General features: G+C 44.1%; 7 protein-coding genes across 7 annotated transcripts; 2 read left to right on the top strand and 5 right to left on the bottom strand.

The window, feature by feature from the left end:
- Positions 1-374: 374 nt before the first annotated feature.
- On the bottom strand, positions 375-4,975 carry SAMD00019534_100430 (hypothetical protein; the record flags this gene model as incomplete). The annotated part of the gene is made up of 3 exons (XM_012894682.1): positions 375-1,207; positions 1,270-3,134; positions 3,198-4,975. 3 exons carry the CDS (start codon positions 4,973-4,975, stop codon positions 375-377), a joined length of 4,476 nt encoding a protein of 1,491 aa, XP_012750136.1.
- Positions 4,976-7,733: 2,758 nt separating this feature from the next.
- SAMD00019534_100420 (hypothetical protein) lies at positions 7,734-8,219 on the bottom strand (the record flags this gene model as incomplete). The annotated part of the gene is made up of 1 exon (XM_012894681.1): positions 7,734-8,219. One exon carries the CDS (start codon positions 8,217-8,219, stop codon positions 7,734-7,736), a length of 486 nt encoding a protein of 161 aa, XP_012750135.1.
- A 507-nt stretch (positions 8,220-8,726) lies between these two features.
- Positions 8,727-12,333, bottom strand: SAMD00019534_100410 (hypothetical protein; the record flags this gene model as incomplete). Its single annotated transcript, XM_012894680.1, has 3 exons — positions 8,727-8,867; positions 8,941-11,397; positions 11,464-12,333. The coding sequence occupies 3 exons, from the start codon at positions 12,331-12,333 to the stop codon at positions 8,727-8,729; spliced, it is 3,468 nt and encodes a 1,155-aa protein (XP_012750134.1).
- Positions 12,334-13,807: 1,474 nt separating this feature from the next.
- SAMD00019534_100400 (hypothetical protein) lies at positions 13,808-15,554 on the top strand (the record flags this gene model as incomplete). The annotated part of the gene is made up of 3 exons (XM_012894679.1): positions 13,808-14,120; positions 14,196-14,350; positions 14,424-15,554. Coding segments are annotated over 3 exons (1,599 nt in total), but the record flags the coding sequence as incomplete, so codon positions are not given.
- A 206-nt stretch (positions 15,555-15,760) lies between these two features.
- SAMD00019534_100390 (hypothetical protein) lies at positions 15,761-17,413 on the bottom strand (the record flags this gene model as incomplete). Its single annotated transcript, XM_012894678.1, has 3 exons — positions 15,761-16,145; positions 16,223-16,809; positions 16,883-17,413. Coding segments are annotated over 3 exons (1,503 nt in total), but the record flags the coding sequence as incomplete, so codon positions are not given.
- Positions 17,414-19,165: 1,752 nt separating this feature from the next.
- On the top strand, positions 19,166-21,219 carry SAMD00019534_100380 (hypothetical protein; the record flags this gene model as incomplete). Its single annotated transcript, XM_012894677.1, has 3 exons — positions 19,166-19,217; positions 19,310-20,286; positions 20,347-21,219. 3 exons carry the CDS (start codon positions 19,166-19,168, stop codon positions 21,217-21,219), a joined length of 1,902 nt encoding a protein of 633 aa, XP_012750131.1.
- A 62-nt stretch (positions 21,220-21,281) lies between these two features.
- On the bottom strand, positions 21,282-25,471 carry SAMD00019534_100370 (hypothetical protein; the record flags this gene model as incomplete). Its single annotated transcript, XM_012894676.1, has 4 exons — positions 21,282-21,783; positions 21,847-22,927; positions 23,042-23,439; positions 23,499-25,471. The coding sequence occupies 4 exons, from the start codon at positions 25,469-25,471 to the stop codon at positions 21,282-21,284; spliced, it is 3,954 nt and encodes a 1,317-aa protein (XP_012750130.1).
- Between the last annotated feature and the right edge of the window lie 117 nt (positions 25,472-25,588).

Raw genomic sequence — 25,588 nt, 5'->3', positions numbered from 1 at the left:
AGAACAATGTCCAACAGACCAAATGAATGGTAAATTATATTTTGATAAAGTATTTGGAATTATTTATTTCAATGGATCTGGTAAACATTATAGATACTCAATCAAAACAAACAAATGGAAAATAATCAATGACAAAGATCCAATCAAAGATCCATACTTTTATGGTGGATGTTTGATTCGTGATGTTTGATTAATTGATTGAATGTTGAATGATTGATCTTCTTATGGACATTGATGTCCAGGACCTAGTTCAAGTTATATTAAAATAGACAATAGTGTTATGTTTTTTGAATAATAGGTATTACTGATCACTAATTCATCAAGGCAAGTTGATGTTTGTACACACAAGAATGTTATTCTCGAGATAATGTTTATTACACAGCTTCCTCGGAAGTAGTTGTTGTGGTTGTGGTAGACGTAGTGGTGGTGTAGGTCTGCTTGGTCTTGGGCTTCTGTCGCTTGCCATAGTTGGATACAATCTTCTGAAGTGGTATCTCCTGTAGTGTCTTGTGATTGTTCATTGAGATCTCACGGAAGGTGTCGACCTCGGGTTGGAACTTGGCGCCAGCGGCCGTTGCCGAAGCTGACGTGGTGGACAACAACTCCTCCTCAATGTCCTGCGAGCAGCTGGTGTGCATCTCCGAGATGGGTGTCATGTCGATAGACTGTGATGATCTGCTGCTGCTGCTGGTACTGCCGCCAGCGCTGTTCATCGAAGCGGAGGAGTGGCGTCTGATCTTGTCGATCTGCTCGTTCAAGTTCTCGTAGCCGTCCTTCTGCATGAGGCGCATACGCTCGCGGTAGTACTTGCTCTTTGACTCCCATGTGCGTTGACGGAAGAAGCCGACGACGATGCAGCACAGGATGCCCATGCCGCAGAACGATGGTAAAATGATTGCAAAGGCTAGATCGGGAGCCATCAATGTCAGGAGGACAGCGACAATCACATAGATGATTGTGGTTATGAAGTTGACCAGGCCACTGATCCACTTGACACGACTTGGTGAGAACAAGAAGAATGAACCAAATAGCCAGAAGAAGGGGACGAAGAAGCCAAAGACAAACATGGTCCATGCTGGGCCAAGGCCCATCAGACTGCAATAAACACATGAATCGTCATGGCTCTTGTGCTTGCCCTCCTCAGACAACATGAATGACACCAGATCCTGCATTTTGTTCAAGATTACATGTTGATCTCGTTTGCCATCTATTTGATTGATTGGTGTTAGTACTTGGTCATCACTCATAAACTACTCCACTCATACATACCAATCTTAACCTTGTTGATCTCCTTGTCCATCTCGACAATGTGGTCTTGCTCGCGCTGAAGTGTACGTCCAATCTGTTGAGTGGCACCAATGTTCTCCAGGAGGAGAATTCTGTCGTTGACGACGAGGAGGTTGGGGATGACTGTGCCGTCTTGGAGACGGACCTCGCCTGCCACTGTGACTGCGTTTGGTATCACCTCCTTCAACTCTTGAGCCATGAAACCAGTCTCGCGCACTGTGGTGCCAGCGGGCAGCTTGCCGGCGCCATGGTTGGGCGCATCGTAGCCGACCATCTTCTTGCGGTCGTACTCGTAGAGCTTCAGCTTGTCAATGTTGGCCCAGTGGTTGGAAGTGTCGCGCTGGATGTTGGTCTTGATCCTGCGGTCGGACGGCTTGAACAGGTCACCTGTGACCAGGATGTTGCCATTGACTGACAAGGCTTGGGTAGGATTGGTTGTATTGATACCCACCTTGGCGTTGGTGAACACGACATCGTCGGCATGTGGATGCTTGGACCATGGTTCAGTCTTGATTGTGTAGGGCTCCTCCATTGGGACGAACTGCTGTTGTTGTTGCTGCTGCTGGAGAGGGGGTTGTTGCTGAAACTGCACCTGTGCCTGGCCAACTGTGATTGGGAGTTGTTGTTGTTTGAGAAAAAGTTGTTGCTGTTGGAGGTGTTGGAAGGGGATGGCGTTGGTATTTACATCTTGTTGTTGTTGTTGTTGGATGGCCGAGGCGACTAGCACAGGTGATTGTGTTGGCACGGTAGTTGGTTGTGCAACAGAGTTGTTGGGAAGCATTGAGCCATTATGATTGAATGGGTTCATCATTCCCTGTGAATATTGTTGTTGTTGCTGCTGCTGCTGCTGCTGGACGGCGTATTGAGGGTTGGTGTTGCTGTTGCTGTCTGACTCGCTGCCAGACGAAGACGTGGACGACACCATCGATGAGGTCGATAGACGGATGTTTGGTGGTCCACCAGCTTGGCCGACGCCAACACTCTCAACCACAATAGTTGGATTGCCTGATTGTTGTTGGTTTGGGTCATAGCCGAGCGAGTGATGGTGACCTCCTCCACTGCCAAAAAACTGGGCAGAGCTACGTCCACTGCTGCTACCGCCACTGCTGCCTCCACTGCTGCTGCTGCCACCACTTCCTTGGATACTAAAGTGGCCGTTGAAGAATGAGCCGCCTGCACCATTGGGCGATGCTCCCGAGTCCCGTTTGGACGACTTATCGTGGTTGAGGAAACGACCAGGGTTCTGGCCACGCACGATCATAGCCGGTGAGATCTTGGCAAGGATGGGGTAGAACTGCGAAGTGGGCGAGGGTGGGGCGGTGAATGGCATCTGTGTGGAGCTGGCTGTGTGCAGCTGGGCGTCGACCACGGCGTTGAGCGTGACAACGATGCGGAAGAACTGCTGGTTTGGATTGGGCTGCTCTGGATGGATGCGGGCGTTGTTTGCCGTGGCCGAGCCAAACTGTAGCTTGGTCCAGTTGGACTTGCCCTTGAGCACGGGGCAGGCTTCGACGGGCAGACGGCCGTCCTTCTTACCGCTGGCGTTGCCCAGTTGGTGGATGGGCACGCGGTCGCTCGGGTCGTTGGGGATGTTGGTGGTCGTTGGCGAGTTAAACTTTAATACATAGAGAGTGAAGTAGAGTCCGGACACCTCGGTCAGTGCATTGGCATCGTTATTTACATAGAGGAGATTGGAACGATCGGTGTTGTTCCAAGTCTCCAGGTAGCCAGTCAAGTCGCAGTCCACCTGGAAACGATTCTGGCGGTACAATATCCAAGCCGAGTCTAGTTCAGAGAACTGAATATTCTTATCTGTCCTCTTAACCTTGAAGTTGAATGATCCAGTCCTAAATATTGATTGATTGAGTTAGTGTGTGATCCAGACATCATCATTACGTGATCAAACTTACAACTCATTCTTTGAATCGAACAGTGTGTACAGCTTGCTGTTGGTTGGGTAGTAGCTCTCCCATTCGTCTTTGGGTTGGATTTGTTCAAACTCGCGCTTTAGTTTGCGTGTGGACATCGAGGGGGAGGATGGGATGGCAATGTTGGGGTTGGGCTGGAAGGCATGTTGCATGTGTCCATTGCCACCTTGTTGTTGCTGCTGATTGTGATAGTCAGCATTGCTTAGTGGTGATGAGTTCGAAGTGGAAGGTGACATTGGACTCGAATGATGTTGTTGATGATGTATATTACTCGAATGATTATTGTTGTTGTTGTTGTGGTTGTGATTGTGATGTCCATTGCCAGTGCCATTGTGTTGTGCGTGTGTAGAGGAGGATGTGTGCGAGGGAGATGGCAGCGGTGAGTACTGCTGTAGTGGCGACGATGAAGAGTGGTGCGAGGCAGATGGTGGCGACGGTGAGGAGATGTCGCTGGATGGCGTGGCCGACACCACACCATTGCCATTGGCGCCATGTGCGTGGTGAGCGTGATGGTTGTTGTTGTTGCTGCTGGACGATGTGCCAGCAGATGATGGCGTGTTCGATATATTGTTGTTGTTGGCCGAGCTGCCCAGAGTCATGATGACCTGGTCGTTCATCAAGGGCTTGGCCTCGCCACTAAAGATGTTGTTGAAGAGGTTCTCGTAAGAGACGGAGAGGGGTGCGGCGTCTTCGTAGGCGCCCGCGTACGTGGTTGGCGTGGTGGCTGTTGTGTTGCCTGATGGACCTCCCGCGCCACTATTGACCATCTGTTGAATGCTCATGTTCTGTGAGTGCGTCAACATCGAGTTGAGTTGATTGTACGATGAGGTCAGACTGAATGGTGCGCCAGAGCTTGAGTTTATGGGATTATTATTTGATTGGCCTCCAACTGTGTTTGACGATGAAGTTGAGCCGCCTGTATTATCATTCATTGTAGTTGTCATGTTGTTGTTGTTGTTGTTGTTGTTGCGGTGAAGTTGATGTAGTTGATGTTGATGAAGATGATGTGGAAGTAGAGGTGGAGGTGCCAAGGGAGACGCGCGGAAATGTGGCGTGGTCGACTTGGGTATTGAGAAGAAGTGTGGGTGGAACTGTTGTTGTTGTTGATGTTGTTGTGGTAGGACAAAGGATTGGGGTTGTTGCGGTACTTGGAAAAAGGTGTCTACTACGTGCTGTTGTTGTTGATGTTGTTGATGTTGATGTGGTTGTTGTGTCGGACTTGACAACAGACTATTGACAGCGCCAGGTTGTCTATTGATCTGTTGCTGTTGCTGTTGTTGTTGTTGTTGTAGTAGATTTAGAAATGATGATGTTGACGAAGTAGATGGTGATGATGATGAAGTAGTGACAGATTCTACAAGTGGTGTTGCGTTGGCTGATGAAGGTGATGATGAAGTGTTGTTAAGTTGTTGTGTACTTGTAGTCGATGGTGAGTTTAGACAATTGAATGATGAATGATGAGTTTGGCCTGGACTATTGCTATTACTACTGCTACAACTATTGTTTGATAGTCTCTGGATGCTGGGCTGCGTGTCCCTGATTACCAAGTGGTATTGATTGTTGTTATTGGTAGACGCGTTTGGTGAGGGGGTGGTGGTAGAGGTAGAAGAGGTAGAGGTAGAGGTAGTATTGCTAGACGAGTGTGAGGTGGATGATGAAGTGCTTGCAGTTGTGTTGTTATTGTTGTTGTTATTATTATCAGGTTCGATTAGTTGATATTTCATCTGGTTGTGGTTGTGGTGCTCTTGTTGTTGTTGCATCATTGAGGCCTGCCTAAGCTTTAGATAGAGATGGATGGATTGGATGGATGGACCAGGGTAGGGTGATGTCAGTCATTCAGGTCATTTAGTCATTCATTTGTCGTGTCGGCGAATAACAAACCACACACACGATGCACTCAAACACACACTTCCCACACTGTTGCCAAAGTCAAAAAGACATTGTTTTTCACCTTACAACTGGGTGACAATTAGTGAAATTGTAACCACATTTGGACAACAAAGCATTTGGCACCCTATAATTGGGGGTAGTGGGTGATTGCAGTGTGTGTGTTTTGGAACCACTAATATGGACCGAGTTGTGTAGATGAAGCGACTGGTAGTGGCTGACTGTCCAACTGACGCACAGACACACTCCGCCTTCAATGATTGAATGAATGAGCCAATGATAATAATAATCGTATTTTATCACATAATAATAAGCAACAACGTGGTCTTGAAAAAGGAAGGTTGATCGGGACCGTTAATTTAAACATAAACAAAAAGGTGGTGGTGGTGTAGATTTGGGGCGATTGGGTAATGGACAACAACTTGTTGTAAATGGTATAAAGTGTACACATTATTGTGCAGGAGGGTACTCAAAAAGTCCATCCAATTCCATAGTTACCCTATCGGGGAAATTAATTGATGATGGTGATGGTAAACCGTCATTCCATTGTTGTTGTGGCGGTAGTGCTGTCCTGTTGACAGGTATATTAATAAAACAATGTCCCCTGGGGATACTGTTTGGCAATGGTAACGTCAAACAAGGTCCCGTATGTGGAGGACTTTCCAACTATGGTAAATAGTTGGACACTCGCTATCCTCTGACAGTTATGATCGATAGTGGTGTGTTTTTGTGTGTGTGACTTTGTCTTGGTCGTGAATAAATATTCGAACTTGGGAATATTACCTTTTGATGTTGAGACGTATCCTTGCCTAAAGTGTTGGATGATATTGATGTTGATATTGAGTTGGGTATGATTGAGGTATATATGAARGACGACTCAAGTTCAACTGACTTTCAAAATTAGTGAATGAGTGGACTGAATATCAATGATTGATTGATTGATGTGATGAATCACTTAAAATGAATGAATGATTAAGTAAWTTCAAGTTGATGATGATGATGTTGAAGATGATGATGTATAATGTATGATGAATAATGAATGAAGTTGTTATAATGATTAATTGAAGATGTGTTTGGGTTCCAAATATAAAATGGATTGATTGATTGATTGATGGTCCAAGGTCTGGTCTGAAGGTTGAGATTGTTCTCACTCTCTAACTCTCGTGTTTAATTAATTAGGAAAGGCGCGTTTGGATGGTTGATTCAATTCAGTCTAGATATATGGGTGAGCTGGGTGGGGCATCCAAGCGCAGGAGAAGGGGAGGAGAATGGAAGGAATGAAAGAAGGAAGGAAGGTAGGTAGGTTGCTGTTGTTGGTATTCATCAGCACCAACTTATAGGGCAGGTTTATTTTGATCGAGACAACAGCTAGCTGCAAACACATTGCTGTTGTTGTTGAGACGTGCGCTGGCTACTACATACCCGAGTGTACCATGCCGGTCTGCATTCGTGGCGGATGTTTGGTTTGATGATGATAGATGATGGTGTGTGTGAGTGTGAGGGAGTGAGCGTAGTGACACATCAGAAAGAGGAGTGCGGATTGGACGGTGAGCAAATCCAAACTAGCAATATCCTATTGTATCCATCACCATGGTTACAACTGTTGCTTAATATGTGCTAAAGTGGTTACAGACTTGACATGTTGATCTGAGATCATTGTTCATCAGAGGGGTGTGGTGGGGTGAGGGCAGCCAAGATTGATTCTGTTGGAAATGATGGCCCGGCACTAAGGGTGCACATGGGGTGGTGTGGAGGAGGCGATCATCGCCTGATAAAATCAATATCCTATTAAACACTCTCTCTCACTCTCATCTAATCACAAACAAGATGGATGGATGGATTAAATTAATTTGTTTGTTTGATACCAAACAGTCATACTATCATATCCCGGGAGGGAGGGACTTGACACAGCCTACATCTTCATCAACAGCAAAGCAACAACAACAACAACAATAATTCTATCTCCACACTTGTACATGCACAACCGGGACCATCCACCAATGTTCAAAGGTCAAATCCCCACCTCCAATAAGATAGAACACAAAAACACACACACACCTTCATTCAACCGACCACCCACATATATGATCAATCATTCACCGGACCATCATGTGAACACCCTCCCACACACACACACACACATATGATCAGGATCTTGATTGATTGATTAAGGTTGATGGCGTAGGCCACACACCAATGATTATTCCAAAGCATCATTATACCTCTTGGATGGTGCCTACCGTACTGTTCACTCGATAAATCAGGATAGATTAGAACAAATGATTGATTGTCAGTACATCTTGAACCATCTGATCATCCCAATATAATTACCCGGGAAATTAGGTCCAATCCTCCTCTTGTTTACATATCTTAACCTACTTCTGTCCTATTAATAGCATTCCACATCTTTTATCCAATCCAAGATCATTCATCATTGAAAATTAAGTATTGGATTGATGATGTCTAAGTTAAGTTTGAGTTGTTGTCCTCATCACCAACCACTTGTTGACAATGATACTATAAGGTTATACACTAATTCATACATTACTAAAGTAAGGTTTATTGGGTTATATATGTACAATATGTGATCAGGCCAGTAACTCTCGAGTACTGACACACACACATGGAAAGTTAGTAGTTGACTAACTTGCTGAACTTTCCATCGTGAAGTGGGTATGGTTCGTATTCTTTCTCCTTGGGAGTGTACTTGTTGTTGACCTCGGCATCGGTGCGAACAGGTCTGAAGCGTAGCTCGACTAAACATTCTTTGTTGTGTGTTTGGATGATCTTGAAGTGGATGTCACGGGCATTATATTGATTGTTCAACTCTTGTACCACTTCAAAAAGGTCCTCAACCTTCTTGTAAAAGTCCTTCTTTGTTGGATTGTAGGCACCACGCGATAACATTATTAGGGAGATGACCTTGGCCTTCTCGGACTTGGTGACACGCAACTCGTTCAATGCACTAATAATGTCAGAGTATTCCTCTGGAGTCAATACACCGTCCAACAATGTATTGTACTCCCTACGGAAGCCACAGTAGAATCCCCAGAATGGTGACCTCACTGGTTTGATTGCAATGGTCAACAAGTTTGGGTCATTTGGGCTCACATCCATATCCATTGAATTGTTCTTTACATGGTCTTGTCCAGACACTTGATCAAAAGTCTCTTGTTCCTTCATGTGCATTATTATTATTATTATTAATATTATTAATAATTATTATTTGAAATAAATAAATATTTTTCTTTTTCAAACTCTCTCTCTTTAGTTTATGCTACAGATAATATAGCATTGTATATATATATTAAAGTTATATTGAAGATGTTATCAATTAATCAAACTATCATAGTATCTCTATTTATGTTTGATGAATGGTGCTAATGATCAAAGTGAAACCACACCCTCTTGGATTCCCAAGCGAACCCCTTTTCGGTCCAAACACCCACGACGCATCACAAATAGATCAATCGCTCAGGACTCTAAGCGACCCATATCCAATCAATGACTGCCCTGGCGAATGATGAGTACTGGGTATGCCCAGTCACCGTTTCAGACCTGGACGCATATGAAGTGTTGTTTGACATTTAATGTAGTGGATGAATGATTGATTGTCCCATTGATTTAGAAGTTTGAATCAGAACCGCCTTCGCTTTGCTTGCTTGGCTTGACCTCATAGATTGACTTGTACATGTCCCTGATGAATGTGTATGGCAAGTATTGCTCAAGGTTATCCTTGTTCAACAATGGACAATCAGCAGTGAACTAAGATGTTGAAGGGGATGGGATGGTCAGGGTAAGTATGATATCATGATTGATTGATTGAGTGATACTTTACCTTCTCTAGGAATATAACAACAGAGGGTGGATCATTTGGTAGATGCTTCTGAGTTGGCTTGAACATTCTAAGAAGTTGGATTGAGGAGATCTCGAGGAAACGTTGAAGATTGACAACAATGTCCGCCTCGTTGGCTGATAGACTGTTGATGGCACCAATGGCAATGAGTAGGTCGCTGATGGTCTTGGAGAGTACGTGCGTATTGTTGGAGTATCCCTCAATCGATGTGCGGAAGAAGGCATCGCGCCAATAAGTGCTGTTGAAGCACACGGCATACATGACGGGCAGCTGCTCCCAGACGCGCTTGTCATTCTCTGTGCACAGCTTTCGCAGGAATACCTTGAGGTACTGGTCGGCGACGCTGACGTCCAGTCCCGAGTCCAGGGCCAACGTGTCCACGCCCAGGAACTCTGGGAACATAAAGGTGTTGCGGTTGTACTCCATAAAGGCTGCTTCGACTGTCTTGTGAATGAATGGGATGTTCTCGCTGTTGTTGGCGCAGACAGCCTCGCGCATCATCTCACGCAGGTTGAGCGCGTTTCCAATGGACATTGATCGCGAGATGAAGTTATCGAGATCAGCCTGTTTGAATCGCTTGAGTGTGTCGATGCCCTTGGGCTTGTAGTAGTTGCCAGAGTACTCCTCGAGTGCGGCCAAGTTTGACGTTAGCAGGTCCTTGAGCGCGGTGGCCTGTGTCAGGACGTGGCGTAGCAGTTCGCGCTCCACCAGCTTGACTCCATAGGGTCCGACCATGTTTGTGAACGCTCTAATCTCGACAAAGTCGCAGTGGTCCTCGGCCTTGAGTGGTAGGCCGGCACGCGAGAGGAATCCAAGACGGCCAGGCGAGTAGACAATGCCCAGCTGCGACGATCGCTTAACGATAAAGTCAAAGTAGTAGTTGGTGAATGAGTGCATGGCGGCCTCGGCGTACTCAATGTCGCCCTGGGGGAACCAGTCGATGCGGCCACATGTGCCGAGGGCCTTGGCGTAGAACTCGGTCAGGAGGGTCTGACGGATCAGGTCGCCAATGTCAATGTCGAGGTAGTTCTCGACCATCACGAGCACGCCTAGGAACACCTTGAGCTGGCGCTCAATGATTGATGGACGATTGATGGTCGACGGGTCGGTGGGGACAGTCGGCGCAAGGCTGTGGCGCATGTAGGTCTTGAGCGTGGCGCCCAGACGCTCGCGCAAGAACTCGCGTGGCACAAACACATGATCGTATACAACAACGTCGATAAACTCGTTCAGCGCGTTACACAACTGGAATGCGTTCTTCTCAGTCTGACGCAGTTGCTCGAGGTTGACGCGTGCACGATGGATCGACTCTGAGCCGGGTTCGACTGGTGGCACAAAGTCCTTGGGTGCCTTCCACTCCTTGCGCTTCTGGAGCATTGAATAGGCTGCGTTCACATCGGACAACTGTGCCTCATTGCTCTGATACTGATTGGCCACGGCGTTGGACAGCGCGTTGACAATCCTTGAGGAGATCTTGGCGAGGTAGTTGGAGGCGAGCTCAACACACTCCTTTCCAATTTGCTCCTTCTCCTCGGGATAGTAGGGCGTGGCTACCTCGAGTGGGAACTGCGACAGCAGTCTGAGGTAGATCATTGATTGAGAAGGTTGGTCAAGTGAGTCGGCCACGGCCACGTCAAATGCAGCAGTGACTGCATCCTTGAACGACCAAAGACCCGACATGTTGGCGTAATGCTCCAACATCTGGTCGAGCTGATCGACGTTCAGCGAGTGGATGTAGATGAGGTTGAGACGGCTGGTGAGCTGTGATGACTCTGACTCCTTGAGTTGACATGAGCTGTTGAACAGCAAGTACTCGAGGCTGCACCATCTGTCGCGCCAGCTCTGGAAGTTGAACTCGGTGCCACGATTGAAGGCGTCCAACGACACTCCACCCAGCTCGCCTACAATGCTCGCGAGCAGCTCGTTGGCTTGTGGGCTGAGCACCTGAGTGAGCTGGGGTGTGCCTGCTACCTTGGCGATGCCTAGCGTGTCGGCGCCAGCAATGTACTCAATGTAGTAGCTCTGAATGATCTTCCTGTTGGCCTTGACCAAGTTGACCAGGTGGTAGCTGTAGTAGAGCAACGCACTGATGCGCCTGTCGCGAATATCATTCTGTTTGTTGTGGAACTTCTTGACCTTCTCGGGTGGCACCGAGTCCAGGTGGCGGAAGTACCAGAACACCTCCTCCTTGGCCAGCGACAGCGCCGCCAACAACACATTGATCTTGGGCGCCAATAGACATGGCTTGTCGCGGAATAGGTTCCACATTGCCTCGAGCTCCTGTCTCAAGTAGATCCTGCGCTCATGATGCTTACGCTGTGACTCCTGTGCAGCGGCCTGTGCAGCCTCTGCAATCACCTTCTTCTGCTTCTGCAACTGAATCGTCTTGCTCTTGTAACTCTTGAACAAAGCGCTGTACTCATTGTGGACTGCGAATGACTATGATTGAGTGATTGATTGAGTGAGTCATGTGATCGATCAATCAATTATTCTCGAAAGACTTACGATCTCCTTGTAGACGGGCAAGTTGTATCCCTCAGACAAGGCAAACTTGACTAGCTCGATTGAGTTGGGCGTTGATAGGGTACCTGGCGCGACAAGGTGTCCGTAGAGAATCCATTGATGGATGCGCGAGGCGTATAGCATGTCGGTGCGATATTGGTCTTGAATGGGACGTGCAATGTCCTCGGGCTTGAGGATGAGATTGAGTGCACCGTCGCGACGCAATTGTGTGATGAAGCGACGCTTGGCATAGGTAGGCTCGAGCGATGCCAACACCGTGCCAATCGTGTCGTTCAGCACTCTGAACTCGTCCTGGATGCGCTTGACGGGCGTGTCGCTGTACTCAATGAGCCAGCGGACGACGCGTGCATAGTTGGGCTCGACCTGCGAGCGCTGGTGCTGGATGAGTCGCGCGTACACTGCCATCACAACGCGACGATCGTTGATGTTTGACAGCATGATGTGGAGCTTGGTGTAGATGACGACCAGCTCTATAAATATCGACGCCAGCTGGATGGACGAGGTGAACCTCAGCGCGACGGTGTGTCCGGCGATCTCCTGCAGCAGCTGGAAGGCGGCCTCCTTCCAGTCGCAGGCGTCGACCAACGCCTCGTAATGGGGCTCCAAGTCCTCGATGTACTGTTTGGCGCGAGTCGTCAATAGCTCTGCGCCCTGAACCTTGTCGAGCTCGGGGAAGTCTGGGAACTTGCCCATCAAGTTCTTAATAGCACGACCAATCTTCTCATCATTCAAGAATAATGGTCTTGTCTTTGCACTCTGCAACACATATCTTGAAGTATGTAATCTAGTGAGCAGCTGTTCACCATTCTCCGTCAGCACCCTCAATTTATCGGGTAGTGTCGTGTACAACATCTGATCTGTCTCTGTCTTTGATTGATTGATTCAAATATGATTTGATTATTATTAATATTATTATGACTACTAATTGATTGATTGATTGATTGAATATATATATATATGTACAAGTAATAATAATATTTGTATAAGTATTAGTTTGTGTAATATGTGTGTGTGTAAATGAGTGAGAGTGAGGGAATGATTGATGGCGGGAGTGAAGTTATACACTCAAGGTTGGAGTGGGGGTAAGGTGTTTATTGTTTTGATCGACTGTGACGACGATCGTTGAGTGGCATGGTCCGATCTGATCACTCTGATGAGATCCAAGGTTTGCCTGTTTTTTTGCTCTAAAACTTAACCAAGTCAGGAATTGAACTACAACTTCATGAATTTCACAATGCTGCGCAATAAGTTCACTATGGAGAATTAATCAGAGGTATATACTCTTCCTCAACTGGATCAGTCAAGTGGATCTAGACTCTTTGTATGTGTTGGACGAGTCTACTTTCGAATTAAAGAGTATGTTATTCATCAATATATGCACGCCGTTGTATGTATATACTAACCATATCATACCATAGAATGGAGAAAGGTGCTTGGTGCTACTGGCAATGACCAACCTATTCGAGTGAACCCAGAGTGCTTCAGAGAATCATTTGCCATGATGGCTATGATCTTGATCTGTTGGCACAATACCTTTGATGGGTTTTGTCCATATGTTCTCCTAGTTAGGCTGGAATAGATCCGGGGGGTATTTAGACAGTGGGCTTGAATTAAGACTATCGTAAGCCAGTGAGCGACTGAGTGATAGTTTGAATGGGTGGCAACACTTTGATCAACTGAGCAGAAGGCTTACACAGTGCTTCTGATGACTTGAGAATCATCGTTGATCTTTCAAGTTTGACACTTAAATCATCATTCTTGCTAATTGTAACCTTATACGAAGATGATTGATTGATGGATGGATTGGAAGTTGAGATGAGATCGATCTTAAGAGGGTAATGGTCAATTTGGACAGGTGTCTGTACACTTGACTTGCTGACTTTCCAGTTATAACATATTCTCCCTTTTGGACAAGTGTGTAGGATAAGTAACGCAACGATCAATCAATCACACGACCCAAACACACACACACACTCATAAAGATAAATAAACAAACACCCACGTTGCATCACATGATCAAATGGGAGTAGTGCGCACACTTGATTGGAACATGTGAGGGATAGATGGAGGCATATATGTTATTGTGTTGATGGCTGATCGGCTAAACAATGGGATTAATTGAGTGAATAAGTGAATGAATAGATGGTGATGTGGATTGTACACCCGTGGACGGTCCTTACTTCGCAGTATGATTATCTTTGTGTTGTTGAGTCAACCTCTAATCTACACATTATAAATATCGATAGTATTCAATTGATCAATTAATTAATGTATTAATAATAATTATAAATTTATTATATAGTTTTAATCAATCAAAGTGGAAAAGATGGACAAAGTTGGACTTCGATTCCTTTTTTTGATGTTGTTGGTTGTTGTTGGAGTCAAATCAGCATTTGTTGTTGAAGGTTCAGGTGATTATGTATTTGCATATACTTCCGACTTGGTATATAATAGAAGGAACTTTACAGGTACATATGAATATATATCAGTTGGAGGTCTATGTTATGAATTCATACATGAAGTGGACCTATTCAAAGACACCAGAGTCATCATATCACGTAGTGTACTTGCCAAGACCATCATCATCTCATTCAAAGGTTCAGATACACTATCAGACTTTATAACTGATGTTAGAGGAAGTAAGTAGTATTCACCTTTATTCATTCAAAGACTTATTCACTCATTCATTCATTCATTCATTCAATCAAACATAGACCAAGTAGCATGTCCATTTGACTCTGATATCATTGATTGTGGACTTGTACATCAAGGATTCACATTGGCATACCTAAGTGTACGCAATGATATCATAAACTACATGAAGAAGTTGGATAATAGTTATGATGTCTACATCACTGGTCATTCACTTGTAAGTATTTGAATGATCGAATGAATGAATCAATCAATCAATCAACTAACTAACAATGATGATGTATATGTAGGGAGGATCACTTGGAGTACTTGCATTGGTTGATATATTGAGTGCAATGAGGAATAGTACATTGGCAAAGGAATCAATGTCTACGATTAACTTGGTTACATTTGGTCAACCCGCAGTCGGTGATATAGAGTTCAATCAATTCATAGATGACAACTCACATCTATTCTCTTATCGTCGTTATGTCAACTATGATAATGAATCAAGTACCGAAGATCCAGTTGTCAATCTTATACCATTCTATGAGCATCCAAATGGTACTCGTCCAATGACATTGGCATGCAAGAAGAGTTGTCCGAGCTCAGTCAATCCGCTCGGTCTTCACTCGCTTGACCTTTACAAGGAGAGTCTATACTCTGGCAACTACTCGACATGCCGCACCAACTGTCGCTTCACCGAGAAGCGTTCAAGTATCGTGTCCTATCACTCAATGTACTGCATGGTCAGTGCCGAGTCGGAGATCATAGTCGATGTCTCGGGTGACGACCGATTCAGTCTGTGTGTGCTGAGCGCCGACGAGTTCAGTCGATACAAGTATCAATCCGATCGTTCGTGTCATGTTGAGGGTGCCAATCAGACGACTGTTACGCCGCCCGCCAGTCTGTACACGGGTGGATTCAAGTCAAGACAATTGCTAAACTACTCTGGCGACTCATTCGTTGTGGTGGAGAACCACAACAAGATATTCCCAGCATTCTCTCTCAGCTATGACATCTCCCTATCACAGTTCATTGCCCCAGCAGACCCTCCAGCAAACATCGATGTCCAATGGTTGATTACACCATCAAATAATAATGGTAGTCGATCGATCAATGGCACTGACACTGGAAATGGCACTGCGAGTAGTGGATCACCACTACCAACAATGAATGATACATTGGAGTGGACTATAACATGGGAGGCACCAAAGTACTTTGGAATCAGCACGTCAAAGTCAAACAGTAGCAATATACAATATAACATATACTTCTCGGTCATTGGAGGCATGTGGACACACATTCACTATATCGAGCCTATTCACATCAAGTCGATCAACAAGACTGTCAAGGGTATACCTTTCAATAGGTATGCCATTGTAATGACTACCGACAACTCACTGGAATCACATCCTTCCAGTATTATATACATTAACCCTTAGTTAATTGATCAGCTGGCATAGTTATCTGATCAGCTGACATGTGTCAGCTGACTATACGGTTCTCAGCTGACTTGTAATAAATAAGCGGACTTTATTACCACCTATCCGTTCCATTGGCTCAAACCTTTGGAATCGATCTACTCTTGAGTATGTACACTTGACTTTCCTTGACTTCGCGACTTGATTGAAGTGACCTTTCACAGTCGCTTCGATGTTGGAAGTGAGGGGAATCTCTGACGAGCTATAGTTGATGCTATAAAGTCATTCTGCATTCGCCTTGATGTTGATAGTTCTTCAAGGTCATAGGTGGTGGGTGGAAAGAAGTCGGCACAATGTGCAGAGTTCTCCATGACATAGGTCATGACTAATGGTGACGAAGAATTGAGTAAACCAAGTGAATGCCAAGGATCAATCAATCCATTGGAAAAGAATGAGTGTGTCCAGAATGTTTTCTTATTCAGCCATTCAACCTTTGGTTGATAAGGTTCGCCATCCTCTCTCGGTCCAAATATATCCTCACATCTCTTCAAATACCAAGGTAATGTTACCATCGATGAGAACAACTGATTAGATTGTTGTGTAGATCCATCGGCTGTTTGACTATGTTGAGTACGAGTTAGTGACGATGATTATGTTTGATCAATGGAGTTGTGTGATTGACTTACAAGAATCCAAACTCGTTACATGTTTGCCATGTCCAGGCTCGAGCTTTGATGAACTTGGCATTGACTGAAGTGTTCCTGAGTAGGTCGATGAGGCCAAGGTAGTTGGAAGTAGTACATGGTTTACTGCTGAATCGAAGGTACTCTTGCATGTAGTTGGCAAAACTTCGAACTCGATCCTCTCCATTCCTTATCATACTGCACATCTTGTCAATATTGAATCGTCTATATCTATTGTTTGCATTATTATATTGTACGATCTCTGTCACTGACGATGCCAATGCCTCAAAGAATGTTGTAATGTCATCGTCCGTACGTATTGATGAACATGTTTTAAACATTGATTCAATCACTCTACGATCGGATGTTTGTAATATTGCAGCAATGGTTGTTGTGGCTTGAGCTATGGCCGATGCACACTCTGCACCCAATGATGTTGCGGCACTCTCATAGTATTCGGCAAAGTTTGCCTGTACCTTTACAGGAGCTGACGATGATATCGAAGCATCAACCAAATAAGGATACTTCAATCGAGTCCAAGCAGCCAACACTCCGCCATATGATCCACCGAACGCAATCCATTTGTTTGTCTAAGTAAGTCCAAAGATATTGGTTGTTAGTGAATGAGCAAGGGGGTGGGGTGATGGAATCATTCCAACTTACAAATGCTCTATATTTGAATGAGATGTAGTTTCGAAAGTTGGCAATATCGGCTAATGCTTGATCGGAACTTAGAAGGTCGAGGTTGGGAGTGGAGAGGTCGGGAGTTGGTATTGATTTTCCATAGAATCGATGTTCGATGGCGAGTAGTAATGCACCGTGCTCTCGTGCATAGTCATTGATGACAAATTGACCAGTGACATATTTTGATGTGATTGGGTTCTCTCCACCGATGATCAAAAATATTGGACCGGCCATCTCGCGATCCCAAAAAGTATCATTGACATAATATTGTTGTTGGAATGTGTCACTGTGGAACGAGAAATGGTCCACGGTCTGAGTGAACCATTGGGCTTGATCGCCCGAGTTTGTGGACCATTCATCATCCAAATCAGTCTCGATCGCTACCTTTGGTCCAACATTATTTTCATAATCTAAAACATCCTCCATATCCAGTTCATGAGTGAATGACATCACACATCCACCGGTAGTCAACATCACCAACATGATCCAAAGTAGTAGCCTATCCATCCATATATGTGCTCGGCGCCTTTTGATTAAAAATATCATATCTATTCTTAATTATTATAATTGATTGAATATATATTAATTAATTAATTAATTAATCAATCAGATAAATGGGGTGGATGATAATAATAAAATATAATAATAAATAAATAAATAATAAATATTAGTTGTTGTTAATAAAGTTGAATTACCTTTCACAATTATGTAAATGATGATGGCCAATCCAGGACTTGTATTGGAATATTCCAGTCCTCCACGATCACACACCTCACCTCTTCACCGTTGATAATCCACCAACTCCAGTGGGTGGTGCTCCTCAAATTGGTGATTGACCTTTGAACTTGAGAGCGTGAGATAGAGATAGAGAGGGGGGAGGAAGAAGAGTGTAGCAGCAGTCCTCAGGTAATCATGCTGTCCATCCCAATATGTAAAATGACCATCGCCAGGTGAATGAGTAAGATGGTCTGTGGATGTGTCAAAGTGTGTGAGTGAGTGATGAGGTGAGTGCCACTTGAACGACAACGATGAGAGAGGGGAATGAATGAATGATTGAATGAATGAACTCGTGTCGATCTGGTCTGATTGATTAATGATGGTCAGATGTTGTTCAAAACAACCTCATAAAGACACGCATTCACCATGGTTCTATCCATCATTCATTCTCTTCATCGATCTCTTCATACTACTCCACACACACACATGTTCAATCACAGCCACACACACACACACTACGAAAGTCGACAACCAAAAGTTGTCACTCACTTCAGTCATTCTTTCACACACTTATCATGTGTCAAGTTGACGGAAGTCAGTGTGTGTGTGTGTGAGTAGGATAGTGTGGAAGTGTGGAAGTACGACGTCGAAGTGATAAGGGGCATCATGATGTCGTTGAGGGCATGCATGTCAAAGTAAACACAAGGGTAGTCATGACTTACTTTGGATCTTGCCAAGAAGGTGATAAGTGGTTATATATATAACAATGATGAATAAGATTGCCACTTCTGAATATACTCCTCAATCGTTAATCAGATTCTGACGTTGTTGTTGAACAACAAACAATGAAGTTGAAAGAATAATCGATGAGTGAGTGTGACTGAATGTATGACTGAGAGAATGTAAGTGAACATCGATTGTTCAAGTTCAATTTCGTGTCGTTTCTAAAGTACGATCCCATCCATACTTACTTACAACGAGTTGAGTTAGCCTCAACAACAACAACTAAAATTGATTGATAGCTAACTACAACGTGCGTAATGATAGAGCTCATGTTGTTGTTTCCTTACCTTAGTTTACTGTTTAACAGATGTGTTTGTCAACAACAAGAATATTATAAAGGACCATTATTAGTAACCAACGAAGTATGTATATCATATCGTACATATATATTATTGCTCAACATATCTGGTTGGTTATTATTAATTAGTTGTTGTTCTTGTTATTGCTCAAGTGTGTTCAGAATGATGACCATTCTCGAACAATGACATGTTCAAGCTTCCGAGACCAAGCAAGATATTATTTTAATTTTATTTCAATTGATTTGAATTGATCACCACACTCATTCACTCTCTCTTCAAACAACACAACAAAAACACACACAATAAACACACACGAGTTGTTCAATGTGATTAACTTTCATCATCATCGACTTCATTTAATTACACATACAAACATACATACAATAAATAATAACAACAATTAAATACAATAGACTCTTTTGTTAACGATATAGAGTGACTCAAATAGGAGCTCACATTACAAATGTCAAAGAAGCAACTAAATAATGACAATGATGACCATACCAACACTAAGAGTATTTTAAAGAGTATAATTTTCTATTCATTCAAATAAACATGTATGAATTGATAACTTACATACAATCAAACAAACAATCAATCAATATAGGATCAAAGGGTATAATGATGTCAAATGAACAACATCTACAACAACAGCAGCAGCAACAACAGCACACTCATTATGTTTACGATGATAATTATGATGACGATGGTGATGATGAGATTGAACTCATTGCACAACAACATCAACAACATCAACATCATCAACAGCAATACAATTCACCTACCTTTGTAAGGTTGCCTCAACAGCCAACAGAGGGACCAATCGAAGAGTCATACATACAGCATCAGCAACAACAACAACATGTAGTTGATCATATAAGAAGATCAGCTGATGTAGAGTTCAACAACATACCATTGATGATACCAAACAACAATAACAACAATATGTTATCACCAAAGAGAACACACAAACGATCAAACTCTCATGGTCCATCGTTGCTGCGCACTTCAGGCAACATGATGCAGTCACCACCGATAATCGTCTCACCTCAGCCCATGATGCCAACACTTCACTCTCCACCCAATCGTCAGATCGTCTCGCCATCAATGTCACGCAACTCCTACAGGACTTGGTCACCGTCACGTGTTCGCAAGAGCAAGTCTGGCACTACAATGGAACAGATCACCAGTCAACTGCCAAATATGATGATCTCCAGCAACATTGCTGCCGGAGGTGGTGCTGTGACCACAACATCGCCCAAAGACCTACACGTCATCTCACCGGCTCTTTCCCCACGCGGTGGAGAGCATCGACGTACCATCTCTTGGGAGGCACCCATCGAGGGTGAGTCACTGGAGGCACTCAACCAGTTGATCAAGGAGAAGAAGGATGCTCTTTTGCATCGCGAGCGAGAGCTTCTGCAACAACAAAGGATGCTCAGTGAGAGTCTCAAGTATGCAGGTGATATGCCAGTTGGTGTGATGCCCAACCCACCAATCACATCACTCAAGTCCAAGCATAATCGATCAAAGTCCGACACCAACACCATAGTCAAGTTGAACCAGATGAAGAAACAGAATGAGGTATGTTATCGATGTTCACATGAAGCTTTTGATTGATTACTTACCACGCCAATCCTACAGCAACCTGGCTACAACAGTACATCTAGCGAACAACAATATCAACAATACTTGTTGCCCATGGCTGTCAAGAGTCCAAAGACAAACTTGACTCCAAATGAGTCAAGGAGTCCTAGACCTCATTCAACTCCAAGACCAATCTCAAAAGAGTACAATGAGTACCATAAACAGCAGCAGCAACAGCAGCAACAACAACAGTCACAACTGTATCCCCATGTAACAACAACTACCACAACGACAACAACATCCACCACATCGCCACTCACAGCATACTCGCGAAGAAAGTCAGTGGATCCATATCAGTTCGCGTCGTTAAACTCGGCGTCGCATCTGAACTCTAGGACACCAATTGGCGGCAGTGGCGGCGCAAGTTTCAACAAGCCGACGCTCTCCAATCAGTACTTCAACAATCTAATGCAGATGGACTTGCACGAGCTGGAGGAGGAGATCGATAAGGAGATCCAGCAGGTGATCCTGCAGACCAAGAGCATCGAGGGCAAGGTGGAGATGCTGGAGCGCGTGCGCTGTACTGCCCCAGACCCCTTGTTGATGTTGTTTGGTGAGAATTGCAGGCCACCCAATGTTCAAAAGACCAACAAGAGCAAGCAATCGACGTCCATGTCACCGTCCACTCTCTCGCCGGCCAACAATCCAAATACCTTTGTCACCTCACCATCCCTTGTACACTATCCATCCAATTCCTCCTCCTCTGCCACCTTCACCAACATCCCCTACGAACCCACAACAACAACCTCACACAACAAGCCAATCCACCATCACCATCCTTCCACACGAGGACCCGATCGCTCCAAGAGCAAGAACCTTTCCTCTGCCATCCCAAGGTCGTCGGCTTTCAGTCCACCACCCAGACCATAGATGATACATCATGTTCCCTTTAATTAACAAACAATTGTACAAGTAGACTTGATTTGATTGATTTAATTGGATGAGTTGGCTAACCTTAGACGATTACACATGTCGACGATCTTAAAATTGCCAATTTGTTTGGCAGCCAGTCCGATCAAAGTCAAAGAGTTGGCGATGTTCATTTTGTTGTGCTTGGATGCGCGTTTGAATGGTGAACATACACCGTGTTCAATGTCATCCTCAAAGAGATATGAGAGCACTTGATGATGATTGAAGCATGCTGCTTTGTTGATCAATATGTTGGTTGATGGCATGTGATTGAAGAGTTGAAGTGGTGTTGTGCATCGTTGGTGAATGGCCTTGATCACATCGACATGACCTTTCTTGCAGGCCCAATCCACCATTCGTGCTAGATAACCATTGGAGTTGTCCTCCTCGAGCTTGATATATCCCTTGTCCAAGAAGTGTGTGATCACTCTGGCATTGGATATCCCTGATGGGACGGCGTCTTGAGTCTCACATCCGGCAGAGATGACAAACTGAATGATCAGGTCCAATGACTCTATGTTTCCACTGAACTTATCGATGAAGTTCGAGATTAGTGTCTGGAATGAGGAAATGGAATCCTGATCATACTCTCTAGCAAACAATTTGTTTCTAGAACAATGATCAATGATTATCTTGACACGTGATGTTGAACTGCCCACTGATAACAATAAACTGGAGAGTTCATCTGTCTTTGACAATCGTTCGAATAACACCTTGACAAACAATTCAAAGTCGTCATTAATTAGAATGAATTGTTTGTCTGATCCAAGATATTGAATGAACTGATGTCTGGTCGCTTTCTCTGCCTTTTGGAAGTGAGGTGAGCTGATGGCCATCCTGGCAGTGTTGATATCACCAATGGACAGTGCAGCAATAAAGACATGTTGATAGTCAGTTTTGAACAATCCCTTCTCATTTCGTGTTATAAAGTCAATGATTTCATTGTTTCCAATCTTGATGGAATCGCCCAACACTTTGCCAAAGTCACAATCGATGCTATCGTTTGCCATCAATCGCTGAATGAGATCCATTGACAATATGGATGGGTTGATGCTGTTGACTTCGTAGATATGAGCATCGGTGATGTTGGCATTGAGGATGTGGTTGATTAGGTCCATGTTCTCATTATACTCAAGGGCTGTTGGTAGGGCTTGCATTAAAGTCCACCATTTCGAAGTATATTGGTCAACCAACAGGTTGAGGATATCAACGTTTCCTCTCTTTGAAGCACTCTTTGCTAGGTCATCTCCATCCAGCACTGTTAGGAATTGTAAAGGAATGTGTGGAAGCACCATGTTCAACGTTGATGAATTGCATCCAGAATGGAGACAGGATTCAATAAGTTCTGAAATCACATGGCTAGAGTCATCGTGATCTCCATCGTTGAGCCTCTCTACTACAAGACCAAAGCATGTATCCAAATAATATTGAATGACTGGAGTGTTGTTGAGTTTGATCGATTCGTTGAACAATGAAAGAAGCTCATCCTCGGACAATATTGATTTCTTATGCAGCAGCTGGAACATCTCCAATGCCCAAGGTTTGTTGAGCCATCCATTGATCATTAGCGGCACATCCGAATTGTCATCATCCTCATCAGTTGAGAACTTGAATCCAAGTTGGAGGAGTTTGCGTATCATTGATGGATGTCGAATCATTTGAAGCATTTCTGGCGTGATGGATATTAAATTTTGATCTGGACGCTGGAAAGTGATGGCCAGATACTGATCAATCACTCTCTCCCAATCTGGATTGATGCATGATGACATGTGTAATAATATACCTTCGACCATGTTAACAGAGGCTTGAAAGACCATCATTGGATCGGCGAGAAGAGTGTTCAAAATGGAGGTGTTTGGGTGGAGAAGTGCCAAACCAAGTAACTCTCCATTTGGAGTGGATCGATCGAGTGATGGAAGTGCTCGGTGGAACCATTCAGATGCACCATAAACTATGAATCTCTCCAAACTGTTGTTTGCAAGCAAATGACCACCTTTGATTCGTTTGTCCTTGTCAACACCAATATGATTCTGATGAATATCAACAATGTGATTCATTATCATTGTCATCAACTTCCTGTCAATGAACACTGAGTGTGCAGCTGTCTCCAATCTTGGTGTGGCATGGTTGGGCATGGCAACATTGCCAAAATTATCTCCCAGGTACGACTCATCATGACTCCTGTTTTCATAGTTAGTATTGGTCTTGATCCATCCAATACATATTTGATAGAAACGTACCTTTTCTTGTTGTTCTGGATGTCCTGGATGAGTGATGAACAATGATTGAGGATCCGTATGTTACCATTTAAGAGTGAATGGTAGATCATTGAGTTGAGTGTTCTCAATCGATGTATCTTTGGAAGACTGTTGAACTGTGATGTGCCAAAGTAATACTCTAGCACATTGTATCGATTGAGTAGTGCTAGAGTCTCAAGCCAATCCAGTGTGGGCAAGGGGATAGTACGTCCATTGTCCTTTAAGAGTTGAGCCATTATGCGCAGTACCTCTGGCTTATCCTTGTCCGATGCATGAGACATTATATCACCAGTCAACTCCATAATCTGATCGATTGGGAACAGCTTAATGACATGTTGGAACACTTCCAGTGATGGGTTGACCAATGCCCATAGACATGTTGTGTTATTCTCTCTGATTGATGATAAGTTGTCCAACATCATTGATACCACACTCAATGGAGCTCTTGAGATGAGTTCATTGATTGCAGTATCAACATCATATATTTGTGACAATTCTTCGAGTTGATCCTTGGGTGTTGATTGAATGATGTGTGACAGGACATCGTAGTTGTCATTCTGGATGACACTCATGAACATTTGCTCATTGATGTTATGTATCTTGAATGTGACAATGATATGCTGTAGGATCTTGACTGAATGTCGTGCTGCGAGGTCGAATGCTCTCGATATGTTGCCCATCTCTTCTGCAGGATCACAGTTGTCAATGAAGTTGAGTACCATTCGCTCGGTGATGGGGTGATCTGGCTGGAGTCCAAAGCACTCAATCATTTCGCACAGGGAATGAAGATTGAATAACTTTGGAGGATTGTGACGACGGTTGGACAAGAGAGTGGCCATCGATGTTGACATGTGTGTCCAAGTGTACAGGTCAATGTGGTCAACCTGAGCGATCATTGCCTCCGTGAGATCCAAATCACCTGTGCGTATAGCTGCCAATGGTGTGATCTTGACCTTGAAGCCATTGACTCTGTCGACGTACTTCATCAAAGATGTTGGTAGTGGTCCATTGTCATCAAGGAACTTGAACAACTCATCATGTCCATTGTCAGCTGCCATGTGCACCAACAAGTTGTTTGTTATGATGGTTTTAGCAAACTGTTGCACTCTGAAGAACACCTTGAATATGGCAAAGTGGCTTGGTTTGGCAATGAACTCAACGAGTAGACCAATATGGGCCGAACATAGGATGGTCAAATCACTTGGCAAGTGTTCAATGATGTATCGTACACTGTCGGTCACGTTGAGGTGTGTGGATTGTTTGAGTGCCAATGCCCACAGGTCATGGAGATAGAGCAGACCATACTCCTTGTGCAACATTGTGAGCATGTCGACATTGATACCAGATCGCTTGAACTCTTGAGGATCGACATCTTCTTCAAAGTACATATCTGGATCGTTATGGTAGCATTTGTGTTGGAGCAGCAGACGAACAAAGTTCACATTGCCACTGTTGATGGCAAACATGAGGTGGTTGATACTGTTGATCTGGAATGAGCGGGCAGAGTGCATACTGATGTATCGTTCAAACATTTGAACATTGCCATGTTTGAGTATGTTTGTCAGCTGGCTGGGTGTGATATCATCATCAAGATCAGTGTTGGTATTGTCAAGTATATGATTGAATGCTCGGATATTGTTATATTTGAATGATTTAAAGAGGAGACGTGATGTGAGTTGGTGACACTTTGGTGTAAAGCTGTCGAATGCTTTGATGAACCATTCAGTCGCGTTGAACTTGAGAAATCGTGCAAGACTGCCTTCTGCCAACAACTTGTCACCTTTGATCGTTGACTTTATCATCCATGATTGTTCTCGTTCTTGATCATGTTGTTGTTGTTGTTGTTGTTTGAGTGATGATAGACTGATCCATCGTTTGTGAATATCACAGAGATGTTGGAAGACTGTCGTTCGCAACACTTTGTTTCCAAACACCTTTCGAAGGTTGTTGTCCATTATGCTTGGTATGTTATCTCTATCTCTATCGCTAGTATAAACATTAATAAGAGCGTTGGAGGTTGGTACCCAACTTGAAGTGATTGCACTGGTAAAATCTTAATTCGATTTTCTTCG

Source organism: Acytostelium subglobosum (genome assembly GCF_000787575.1).
Source record: "Acytostelium subglobosum LB1 DNA, scaffold: scaffold25, whole genome shotgun sequence".
Classification (NCBI taxonomy): Eukaryota; Evosea; class Eumycetozoa; order Acytosteliales; family Acytosteliaceae; genus Acytostelium; species Acytostelium subglobosum.
This window is presented reverse-complemented; position numbering and strand designations above follow the sequence as displayed.